The 13,271-nt window shown below is 31.5% G+C and overlaps 3 protein-coding genes across 3 annotated transcripts; all 3 read left to right on the top strand.

Annotated features, from left to right (window-relative positions):
• Positions 1-1,690: 1,690 nt before the first annotated feature.
• LOC11420649 (nicotinamidase 2) lies at positions 1,691-3,455 on the top strand. The gene is made up of 2 exons (XM_003589676.3): positions 1,691-2,246; positions 2,951-3,455. The coding sequence occupies exons 1-2, from the start codon at positions 1,931-1,933 to the stop codon at positions 3,244-3,246; spliced, it is 612 nt and encodes a 203-aa protein (XP_003589724.1). The 5' UTR covers positions 1,691-1,930; the 3' UTR covers positions 3,247-3,455.
• A 5,698-nt stretch (positions 3,456-9,153) lies between these two features.
• On the top strand, positions 9,154-10,965 carry LOC25482848 (nicotinamidase 2). The gene is made up of 2 exons (XM_013611446.3): positions 9,154-9,583; positions 10,428-10,965. The coding sequence occupies exons 1-2, from the start codon at positions 9,268-9,270 to the stop codon at positions 10,721-10,723; spliced, it is 612 nt and encodes a 203-aa protein (XP_013466900.1). The 5' UTR covers positions 9,154-9,267; the 3' UTR covers positions 10,724-10,965.
• A 1,156-nt stretch (positions 10,966-12,121) lies between these two features.
• On the top strand, positions 12,122-12,957 carry LOC25482847 (uncharacterized). Its single transcript, XM_013611445.3, has one exon. It carries the CDS (start codon positions 12,175-12,177, stop codon positions 12,862-12,864), a length of 690 nt encoding a protein of 229 aa, XP_013466899.1. The 5' UTR covers positions 12,122-12,174; the 3' UTR covers positions 12,865-12,957.
• Positions 12,958-13,271: the final 314 nt, after the last annotated feature.

Genomic DNA, 13,271 nt, shown 5'->3' with positions numbered 1-13,271 from the left:
CTCCTATTTTACTGGGACGGCTCTAGTAATAGGAAAAGAAACACAAATCCATGACCAGGGCATCCCCAATACTTGCCAACATCAACACCCCCTTCACCCTCTGTCGCGCTTCTATCACTATCATATTCATTTGCCTCTGCCACAAGTCTTCCTCCGATCATGGTATGCTTGAGTAGTGCTGGTTTGAGGACCTCATCGTTGATGGTACAGCAATGGGCGAGCTCATGACGACTTTGGATCGTAGGGTCATTCACAGTTCAACCTTACAAATTTCACCACATCTTCCTTCAAAAAAATTAAAAATTCACCACATCTGTTATTTTTTATTTTGATATTTTTAATATATTAATTAGGGTTTAATTGAGTGATTAAGCTCAAATTGTTAATGAGATTCTAATAGTTCATGAAAATCCTAGTTTGTTTGAGTGGAATAATTTTGTTCAGACTTTAGTTACCTCGGCTGATCAAACCCTGAATATTTAGAGTCATTTCCTCTAAGAACCGCGGTGTTAACACACAAAAAAAGTTTAATGACATAAAATGTCAATATATATATCATATTTACACCGAGATTCAATAATACACAACAATTTTTCCATGTCACACTTTCAATTTTAAAATAAACATACAAAAGCTATATATGAACCTACGAGTACCGTGATAAATTACGTTTATATGTTTTTAACTTGCGTTAATTGGACTCCTTCAAAAAAAACTTGCGTTAATTGGACATGCATATGTGAGAATAAAACAATTGTACATATCTTAACTTGAATTTACTTATCTTTCGGTCGACTTCAAATTACTAGGACCCTCTTTCCTAAGAGCTAGACACCAAATAATGAATTTTCATTGAATATCAATGTAAAACTATTTTACACCAGCAATACATTATCTAAAAATAATTGTAATCCTCCTTATCTTTTTCTTATTTTTTAACTTTAACAACTTACACATATTTTAGGGTTAAATATGTTTTTGGTCCCTATAAATATAACAACTTTTCGTTTTAGTCCCTCTAAAATTTTCCTTCAAGTTTTAGTCCCTATAAAATTTTCAATCTTTATTTTTGGTCCCCCGTTTAAAGTAAATTCATATGTAGAATTCATATTTTTAAATAAAATTTTGCAGAAAAATGCATAATATTATAAGTATCTCTCCCAAAAAAAAATTAGAATTTTTTACCAAAACATGAATTAAATATGAATTTTTATATGTTTGGAGGTAAAAAAATTCATATTTAATTCATGTTTTGTTAAAAAAATTCTAATTTTTTTTGGAAGTGATTTTTACAATATTCCATACATTTCTGAACAATTTCATTAAAAAATACAAAAGTTTACTCAAAAATAGGGACCAAAAGTAGTGATTGAAAATTTTATAGGGACTAAAACTTGAAGGAAAATTTTAGAGGGACTAAAACGAAAAGTTGATATATTTATAAAGACCAAAAACATATTTAACCCCATATTTTAAAATGAAAGACAAATAAAAGAAGATTGTATTTGATATTGGTGAGAATTGCGGTCATATAAGGCCTCAATCACGGCCATGTAGACACGTGAAAAACATTGATCACATTGCTTATCGTTTCATAATGATTTGTTTTTAATGAGTGGTAGTAGTTATAGTTACTTTACTCTAGGTGAGCCTTGTTGAAATGGTTAGAATTTTTCACTGGCATGATGAAATGATTCTATTAGTTTTTACTTAACATATAGAGTCAGATTTTGTGTAGAAAGATGTTTCCTTGAGCAAAAGAGAAACTGCATCCTCTAAAAATTTGCCACCTACACTATGATTCAACATCAGAATGTGGGGCTTCATTCTTGTTATCAATAGACACCTCATGAGTCTAGTCCTTATCAATTGGTGATAGCTATTTCTTCCTTTGATTTTTTTAGAACAGCAAATAATACACTGAAAATCAATGTCTAGTTCTGTTAAAAAATCAAGTTCATCATCATATGAGAAGTACGAGGTAAGGAAAAGAAACCCAAATCCTCAAACATGTGCCCTTTTGGTGATTGATATGCAGAATTACTTCTCTTCCATGGCATCCCCAATTCTTGCCAACCTCAACACCACTATCACCCTCTGTAGACGTGCTTCCATCCCCGTCATATTCACGCGCCATTGTCACAAGTCTCCTTCTGACCATGGTATGCTTGAGGAGTGGTGGTTTGGAGACATCATCATGGATGGCTCCATAGAGGCTGAGCTCATGACGGCGTTGGACCGCAGCGGTGAGTCAAAATTTCACCACATCTATTTTTTCATGCTCAATGAGTAACATTATATTTAGATTGTACTCATTTCAATTATCAAGCTTGAGTAACTGTGATTTGGTGGGTGATCTATTGTCCGTAAACATTGTTAGTTAGTCTTTGTTTGAGTTGCTTGGCCGCGACCTCTCACCACTGGTTTTAAAAAACGGTCAGTTACCAAGAAAATGGCCTCGACAAAAAAGTATAGGTAGTCAACGTCACCCGTTTCTATAGAGTGAATAAAAATCACGACGAAACGCTGTTACAGTCGTGATGAAACACCGTTACGGCCGCAAAAAATGCCGTTCGTTACATATTAGACATAGAATCTGGAAATTTTTTTCAATTGAGATAGATGAAAATCAAATTTTTAGTATATATTTGATAATTACATTAATGTTATCTCATTATCTAATTTAGAAAATCTATCTCTAGTTTAAGTTATTTAAGTTGCTCATTATTTAAAAGTTATGCAATGTTGTGATTAATGCACACTGCGACAACCTATATGCAGCGCGACCTTAACCGCGACCGTTATTTAAAACCTTGTCTCACCATCAATTTTAAAATATCCTTCCAAAAATAGACTGCCATGATAAAGTAGTCGATTTTCATTCAATTTCAATGTATTTGAATGTTTCAAAATCATTTCTATATATGATATATGTGTGGATGGATATTAGGCGAGGACATGGTGGTGGAGAAGAGTACATACAGCGCATTTCGGAACACAGGTTTGGAAGAGAAGCTGAAAGAGATGGGTGTGGACGAGGTTATAGTGACGGGTGTGATGACTAACTTGTGCTGTGAAACAACGGCGCGCGAGGCCTTTATTAGAGGCTTCAGGGTGTTTTTCTCCACTGATGCAACTGCTACCTCTGATTTGGATCTTCATGAGGCTACATTGAAAAACATGGCTTATGGTTTTGCTTACTTTCTTGACTGTCACAGGCTCAAACATGCTCTTACGGGTGAATAAAATGAAAGAGTAAACACTGCATACCTTGTTATGTGTGGTCATGATATCAGTCAAAAGAAATATAGGAATCAAAAACTTAATTAACCCAAAAAAATATATAGGATTCAATATTGTTTTTCCTCTTTTTGTTCTTTTTTGTGTTTGTGATCAAAAAGAGGTGTCCAAATTGTTGTGCTACCACAAGAATTACTCTATAAATAGTTTTAAAAACGGTCACATGTATTTTGTTATATTAAAACTTTTTTATGGAAGAAAATTATATTAAAACTTTATAAAGTCAAAACATTAGTAACGAAATCTTCATTGTTTTTTAAAAATAAAGAGAATCCTTACCATAGAAGAATCATTAGTTCACCAACTAAAACAAACAACCTTAGATTAATGTTTAATATATATTTGTACTTCATTTATAAAATAAATCAGCAGCATTTTAATCTTTCCAATATAAGGATCGACAAAATTAATCCCTTAAATTTGCAAAATAATAGTTTAATCCCTTAAACTGAAAAATATCATTCAATTTATTAAGTTTTTCAAATCTAACATCACAATTTTAAATGTTTTTATCCTCTCAAAAAATATGTTTTATTTTATGTGTGTGATATTAAATCGTCAAAATATATTTGACTTGCACATTTCTAATAACCAAATTCATTTTCATTGCATTGCATGAATGAACTATAAAGTCAAATATGAAAAGCAAGGGAAATTTCTAGGAAGAATCTAATGAAACGGTGGATGATATATAGCATCCAAATCAAATGTCATAAATTTACTAAACAACAAAGACACAAAACAGTTGTCACTGAACCATTCTTATACTATACTTATAGCACAACCTTTTAATTAATTATCCAATATCTTTTTTCATTTTCCCATCCGTGGGTGCCTCCGGTTTGGAGTTTTGTCCAACGACACCAATTGGCATGACCCTTATAAATATTCAACCTAACCCAATAAACACCAACCCATTTTTATAAAAACAACTCAAAACTATAAAAGAATAATAAATATAAAATTTTAAATTTTGATTTAAGTAGAATATTTATTATTGGAAAGAAAACCCTGTCAAATGTTTAATTATTTACACATTTGTCAGACATCCTACCAAAACTAAATATTCTACCAAAAGAAACTACAATCGATTTGAGACATACTAAAACTTCATTCTAAGCTAGATTTATAGCCCCTTCAACTCTCATTTCCTTGCCAAAGTTCCGATGTGGGACTTCAAGTTTATCCCAAAAGACACATTTTCAAGTAATTTGTTGGGTTGACATCACTACATTAGTCCTTTGTAGTTAGGTTTCAGAACATATTTTATTTAGGATCGAGTTTTTGACTTTACGTCGGTGTTCTCAATCACACCAAAAGCTAGCAGAGACCTTTATCTTTCATTGTTTATGCTTGGTTTGAAAAAATATGTTAGATCACATAATTATTCAAAGGCTTCACTGGAAGACCAATATTGTTGGGAAAAGCTGTCCAATCTCGCAGGAATTTTCATTGTAACTCTTGTTAACCTGAAATGTTCTTTTATGTACAAGCTAGCTACAGGAAACTATTACTATTTGGGAACAACAGACTATAGATTTGAGCATAGTATTGAATCTCTAGTGACCATAACGATTCTTGTTCTCCTATATTTGACTTTAATCTAATAAATACTGATTGTATTGTATCCTATGAGTGTTTGTTTTGTGCATATGTCGGAACCAATATTACATTATCTTGATTCATTATGTCCTCATTATTTCATTATAAACAAAAGAATATCTCTCTTCAGGAAACAGACCTCCAAAGAGAATCAAGAATGTCAGCAATTCAAGCAATAAGATCAATTTAAAATTAGTTACATCGGCAACCAAAAATAAATGGCAACAAAACAACATTACTTCAACTAATTAGGGAAATGTTAGTTCTCCTTTGCGATTTTACTACAACTAATAAATGAAATAAGGTAATAATATGTTCCTATTTCTCTATTATTGGTGCTCAAGACTTAGATTTAACATTAACAAGAATTACATTCTCTTCCCTGATTTCCAATTAGTTCTCTTTCATTTTTTTTTTCTTGGAACAAGTCACCATTTTGCTTTCTCTTCTATGAGTCAAATTTCATGTTTAGACTTAAGAGTTAAATACTAACTACGCTATAGTTGAAGTGTTCATACAAACCAACACTTGCTACATGCATTTAAAAACTGCCAATAATTTTGAAAGAATTTTAACTTAAGAACTTATATGGAAATCTTACATACTATTTCCCAAACTATCAGTAACTCACTCTAAATCTTCTAGAAAATCCTAAAATAAACGATAAAAGACTCGATAAGTCACTAAAATACATGTTATGTCGAGGAGTCATCAACGAAAAAAACAAAGTTAAATTGATCAAAATTGAAGCCACATTGTAATTGAAGCCTCAAAAGTCGAATCTTTGTTGGAAAAATAAACCATCTACAGGTCAACTGATCATAGGTGAAGTTTCATTGTAGCTCATCTGATCCAAAGGAAATGCCAAACCTTTACCGGAAACTAAATAAACCAAATTCAATTAATCACACCTGAATCCTCTTTGTAATGCATCTGATCCAGAAGAAAGGTTGGACCTTTTTCAGAACAAGAACTAACCATAGTTCGACTGATTACAAGCGAAAGCTCACTCTAGTTCACCCAATCTAGAAGAAAGGTGAGACATTTGTTATAGAGACGAACTAACCACAGTTTAAAATATCACAATTGAAGCCTTAGTGTAGTTAATCTGATCTAGAATAAAAACCAGATTTCAATTGATCACAAATGAAGCTTTGTTGTAGTCCATCCAATCCAGATTAAAAGATTGAACTTTTGTCAAAAAAAAAATAACTAGCCACAACTCGGCTAATCACAAGTGAAACCATGTTGTAGTTCATCTGATTCAAAAATAGATTGAGCTTTTGTCAGATAGCAAATAAACCAAAGTTCGACTAATCATAAGTGAAGTCTCGTTGTAGTTCATTTGATCTAGAAGAAATGTCAAACCTTTCTCGGAAAAACAAATTAACCACAATTTGACTAATCATAGGTGAAGTGTCACAATAACTCATTCAGTTCATACGAACAAACAAACTTTTGTCATAAAACCAACATACCATAGCTCAAACCTTTTCACATTTCAAAATAATTGATCTAGTTGCTTGTTTCACACATGCCAATGCACAATTTTGATAATTAATATATTTAATTATCTATTAATAAAAATTATAAAAAAGTTGATATTTTGAAAATATTTATGAAGAAAAATCCAACCCCCCTATATTTTACCATTTGTCTTTATATAATAGTAAAAATTTACATTATATATGAAGAAACACATAGATGTAATAAGCATGGATTTAAAAACTAAATGAGACTAAGATAATGCTTGTCATGTCAAAACAATAATGGTTAATGGATACTATTTACGAGTAATGAGCCAAAAAAAAACTCAAACAAGAAAAGAGAAATAAATACAAAATTTTAATATTATTTAGGAGGAATTTCTACTGTGTACCGATATTCCTACTACATAAATTTATAAATTAACAATCATTTTATGAAATAAGTAGTTATTTGTCAATGTTTATATTTTAAAAAACACCATCTCATGAGAAAAAAAACATAATTTCATTGTTTATAAGAATTATATTAAATTTTTAACATTTTCTCATAAAAAATAATCAATATTCTTCATTATGAGCAATAAAAATTCAAAAACGTATATTTTATTTCATCGACGCTTTTGGTAAATAAAATTTAATTATTATAATTGTCAATGATAGAAAATAATTATTTTTTCTTCAAAAAACAACTAATTTAATTATTAATTTAATGCTTTGGTGTACCGGTACACTCAAAATGTTGGATGTACCGTAGAATTTGCCTATAACATGCTTTATTAAATGAATGAAAATATTGAAGGTCAGTGCTACACAACAGTACAGTAGTAGTAAACAAGTGACGCTCAATATTGTCTTGTTTATGAATTTAGTTGTTCCCGAATTATCATGATTCACATTGTAACCACAACTGTGAGCGCAATCACAGTTTAGAATCATATGTTGCCGAAGTAAATCTTCATCTCTATCGATTTCATCTTCTACTTAATTTATGCTTACTGTTTGCACGATTTTGGCTAATTACAAAATGACTCCCCTGTGACAATTTCATTTCTACTTAATAATGATTTTTGTTGGGCTAGATTTCTCCTGAATTTAACTTTGGTGGAATAATCTTCATAATTTTCTACCAAAGTTACGATGTTTTGTTCAAAAAATCAACACTGCGTAAAACACTATCAAGAGTCACGATGTGAAACTTCTTTATTGTTGTCGAGAGACACCTTATATCCTTATCATCAATCAATTAATAATTGGTGAGAGCAATTTGTTCCTCATAAATTCCATTCTCCACAATCACAATACATACAAAATTATAGGAACCGTTGATCGTTGATATTCAAAACTACTTCTATTCCATGGCATCCCCAATTCTTGCCAACTTCAACACCACTTAGACGCGCTTCCATACCCGCGTCATATTCACATGCCACTGCCTCAACTCTCTTTCCGACCTTAGTTTGCTTTATAAGTGGTGGTTTGGGGCCCTCTGAGATCATGACGGCGTTGGATTGCAACGGTGAGAATTATCAATGGATTGATTGAACTCAAATTATGGTTCGTGAGAATCCTAGTCTGAGTGGAATAATCCTAGTCTAATAGAGGAGGAAGTTAATAATCTATATATTACTTGAAATACTAATGCAGTGAGTAAACTTCCCTACTGTTTACCCGATATAACAGTAATGCGCACTGCACTTTGTTTTGAACATATTTCCTACATATTTATAGCCATTTTGCTTCTCTTCTGTCTGCCAAAGTTACGATGTGGGACTTTCTTCAACTGTTTGTTCTGAAAATCAACACTGCGGAGTCAGGATGTGGAGCTTCCTTTTTGTTATCAAGAGACACCTTAAGTCCTTACTAATTGATGTGAGCTATTAGTTCTCTCGTTTTCTTTCTTCTAGAAACCAAAATACACAAAAACTCAATGTCTAGTTCTGATAAAAAAATCAAGCTCATCATCGTATGAAAAATATTAAACTAGAGGGGTAAAATTCTGATTTTTAAAATAGGGGGGCAAAACTCCATAAAATATTAAATTGGGGGGGGGGGGTGAAATTCCGAGTTTTAAAATAGGGGGTAAAATCCAGTTTGAGTCAAAGTAGGGGGGCAAAATACATGACCTAGTTGACAATATACATTATTGACTTAACATATTTTAACCATATTTTTCTACTAATTCACAAATATAAATAATATATGTAAGATGTTGTTGAATTCGTCTCGATGAATATTTTTAAAATATTAAATTTTCATAATTTTTTTAGTAAATAATTGAAGATATCAAATATAAAACATATGCATTGGTATGTGTGTCGGAGTCAACTCGATCATCTAATATGGGACGGAGGGAATAGTATATTGCTTATCGTTGCATAATGATTTGTTTTAAATGAGATGCAGATATTTTACGGATACATGTTAATATTTTGACTAACGAAGAACACAATAAAAAACTATTTAAAAAATTCGATATATTAAAAGACTTTTGTAACTACTCGTTACATTAAAATGACTATTACCCCTTATTTTACTTTAGGTTAGCCTTGTTGAAATGTTTAGAGTTTTTTCACTGGCATGGTGAAATGATTCTATTGTTAGTTTTTACTTAACATAAAGTCAGATTTTGTGTAGAAAGATGTTTCGTTCAGCAAAAGAGAAACTGCATCCTCTAAAAATTTGCCACCTACGCTATGGTTGAATAATAATTGGTGATAACTATTTCTAAAACTTCATCCTCTAGAAAGATGTTTCCATCAGAATGTGGGGCTTCATTCTTGTTATCAAGAGACACTTCATGAGTCTTGTCCTTATCAATTGGTGATAGCTATTTCTTCCTTTGATTTTTTTTTTAGAACAGCAAATACACTGAAAATCAATGTCTAGTTCTGTTAAAAAATCGAGTTCATCATCATATGAGACGTACGAGGTAAGGAAAAGAAATCCAAATCCACAAACATGTGCCCTGTTGGTGATTGATATGCAGAATTACTTCTCTTCTATGGCAGCCCTAATTCTTGCCAACCTCAACACCACTATCACTCTTTGTAGACGTGCTTCCATCCCTGTCATATTCACGCGCCACTGCCATAAGTCTCCTTCCGACCACGGTATGCTTGAGGAGTGGTGGTTTGGAGACCTCATCATGGATGGCTCCATAGAGGCTGAGCTCATGACGGCATTGGACCGCAAAGGTGAGTCGAAATTCAACCTTACAAATTTCACTACTTCTAGTATATTTTTTCATGCTCAATGAGTAACATCTTTAAGAGATTTAGATTGTACTAATTTCAATTATCAGGCTCGATGAGTCCGATATTGTACTCATTTCAACTATCAAGCTTGAGTAACGTGTAATTTGGTGTGTGATCTATTGTTCGTAAACATTATTAATTAGTCTTGGTTTGAGTTGCTTGGCAATTCAAAAAGCCTTGTTGACGACTCTTATAGATAAGAAAATTTGTATGGTGTGCGCGTTGTATTTTGTTAAGTGTTCAAATCAAATTTACACCGATGAGAAACCACCATTTCGTTGTGCCACACCCACAATCTGAAAATATCCTTCCAAAAGTGGACTAATAAGGTAAAGTAATTGTTGTCAAAATCCCGTCTTAAATCCTAAAATGTAGGATTTTGCGACTTTCTTCATGTTCAACGACTCAAATCCAGAGTAGAATCTTAAAATAGCTAAAATTGATTGCGATTTTACAATTTCCTATATCGATTCTACAAAAGTCCTTGAGTAAAATCCTTCGATTTTGATTGTGATTTTATGAGTTCCAATTTTGCTATTCCCTTTCGACCTGAAGTAAAGTCCTGATTTTGACAACCTTAAAAGTAAAAGATTTTTATATTGAACTTAATGTAAAACTAGTCTAAAATTATAATACATATCTTTTAAGTCATTGTCTTTATCTGATTCTTTATTGTCCTCTGTGACTTAAACATTTTTCAAAGTTATAAACACAAATTAAATGAGATCATATTTGAAATCAAAATTTGAATGTTTCAATAACATTTCTATACGGTGTATGTTAGGTGAGGACATGGTGGTAGAGAAGAGTACATACAGCGCATTTCGGAACACAGGTTTGGAAGAGAAGCTGAAAGAGATGGGTGTGGACGAGGTTATAGTGACGGGTGTGATGACTAACTTGTGCTGTGAGACAACGGCGCGCGAGGCCTTTATTAGAGGCTTCAGGGTGTTTTTCTCCACTGATGCAACTGCTACCTCTGATTTGGATCTTCATGAGGCTACATTGAAAAACATGGCTTATGGTTTTGCTTACTTTCTTGACTGTCACAGGCTCAAACATGCCCTTACGGGTGAATAAAATGAAAAACTGAACTTGTTATAAATATGAGTGTGAACTTGGTGCTGTTCTGCTGTAACAGAATTTATTTGTATAACACTGCATACCTTGTTATGTGTGGTCATGATATCAGTCAAAAGAAATAATCAGTGTATATGCAATGTATTGGATTCAATATTGCTTTTCCTATTTTTGTGTTTGTGACCAAAAGAGGTGTCCAAATTGTTGTGCTACCACAAGAATTACTCTATAAATAGTTTTAAAAACGGTGACATGTATTTTGTTATATTAAAACTTTTTTTTTTGGAAGAAAATTATATTAAAACTTTATAAAGTCAAAACATTAGTAACGAAATCTTCATTGTTTTTTAAAAATAAAGAGAATCCTTACCATAGAAGAATCATTAGTTCACCAACTAAAACAAATAACCTTAAATTAATGTTTAATATATATTTGTACTTCATTTATAAAATAAATCAGCAGCATTTTAATCTTTCCAATATAAGGATCGACAAAATTAATCCCTTAAATTTGCAAAATAATAGTTTAATCTCTTAAACTGAAAAATATCATTCAATTTATTAAGTTTTTCAAATCTAACATCACAATTTTAAATGTTTTTATCCTCTCAAAAAATATGTTTTATTTTATGTGTGTGATATTAAATCGTCAAAATATATTTGACTTGCACATTTCTAATAACCAAATTCATTTTCATTGCATTGCATGAATGAACTATAAAGTCAAATATAAAATCGACAACTTTTGTCCTCTCTAAAAGCAATGGAAATTTCTAGGAAGAATCTAATGAAACGGTGGATGATATAGCATCCATATCAAATGTCATAAATTTACTAAACAACAAAGACACAAAACAGTTGTCACTGAACCATGCTTATACTATACTTATTTTTTTTTGGTTACATCTTATACTATACTTATAGCACAACCTTTTAATTAATTATCTAATATCTTATATCATATTCTATATATAGCATAATCTTTTAATTAATAATAAACATATTATATTTTAATGTTCCTTAAACAATTTGTTGGTTTCTCACCCTATTGTTTTGAACAATATTTTGTCACTTCCTAATTAACTATAACACAGGTTGTCATGCACTCGTGCATACCCTCTCATGCATGCATATTCTTAATCATATTGTTCTAATATTCAACAACAATATCCTAAAACCACTAACATATCCAATGGGAAAGTTCCTTTAGACAAAACATGTACCTTAGCTGTTACAGTTATCCCATTTCCGTACCATGAAAAGGATACTTCATTCTTGCTTCCTCATATGAATCTTAGATCTACTTAGTATAAATAAATTATTAGACTTAATTAATTAATTTGTTACTATATAAATCCATTGAACCACCCTACAAACCTACACCATAATTATCAACTTTCAAACTCTCTATACAAATCTAAATTTTTAACAAAGTACCTTCAAGTTCAAGAATGGCTCCACTTGATTTTGATGCAATTAAAGACATGCAAAATTCTGCAAATGATTTGCTTCATTCATCAATTGTACAACAAGCATTTGTCAACGAAAAAGAAGAAAAATGGGTTAACGATGTGTCCGAGTCATCTCTAAGGATATTAGAAGTATGTGGTATGTCCAAAGATGTTCTTTTGTTTGTAAAAGAACATCTTCAAGAGCTTCAATTTACATTGCGTAGAGCAAGCATTGGTGAGCCAGGAATTGAGGAGAAAATCACTTCACACAATTGTTATAGAAAAAAGTTAAAGAAAGAGACTTTGAAGTGTTTGAAATGGTTGAGGGGTGTGAAAAGTAATATAGTGACTTTGCACCCTCCAATGAAGGAACAAAAACTCAAATTAGTTGTTGATGTGTTAAGAGAAGTAAGGATGACAAGTATTTCAATTGTGGAATCATTGTTGTCATTGATTTCAACACCATGGTTGGATTCAAAACATGGTGGGAAAAGGTCTTTTGCATCAAAGTTTTTGCAAAATTGTGATGATGATATCTTTGATGCCATGATGCTTCAAAGTGCAAAGAAAAGGTTAACGGGGGTTCAAATAGCAATTGAAGATCTTGAAGTTGAGTTGGAGTGTATGTTTAGACGTTTAATCCATACAAGGGTTTTGCTTCTTAACATACTTACCAATTGTGAAGTTTAGTGATGATATAACTCAAAACCAATTAACTAGCTAGCTAGTTCAAACCCTTTAGATGTAACATTTTAATTTGTTGTTATCTAGCTCAAGCATATTAATTATTTTAAATTTTAACCATTAATTCAATCTATTCTTTGATTGTTCCAAATAACTACATTGTAAATCTGATATTATTATAATGTAACACTATCTATTCCATCTTATTATGATTTTAAATTGTGGTTGCCATGTATTTAAATTACATTCAAAACCCAAATATGATATGTAGTTGAAAAACATTGAGATTGCAACATCATAAACCAACAAATTCAGCTCTAAAGTAAATAGATAAGGCTTAATACATCATTTGGTCCCTTAATTTATTTTTGGTTTTCAATTTGGTCCTCTAACTATAAAGTGTCTCAATTTGG

This window comes from Medicago truncatula, chromosome 1 (genome assembly GCF_003473485.1).
Source record: "Medicago truncatula cultivar Jemalong A17 chromosome 1, MtrunA17r5.0-ANR, whole genome shotgun sequence".
NCBI lineage: Eukaryota > Viridiplantae > Streptophyta > Magnoliopsida > Fabales > Fabaceae > Medicago > Medicago truncatula.
This window is presented reverse-complemented; position numbering and strand designations above follow the sequence as displayed.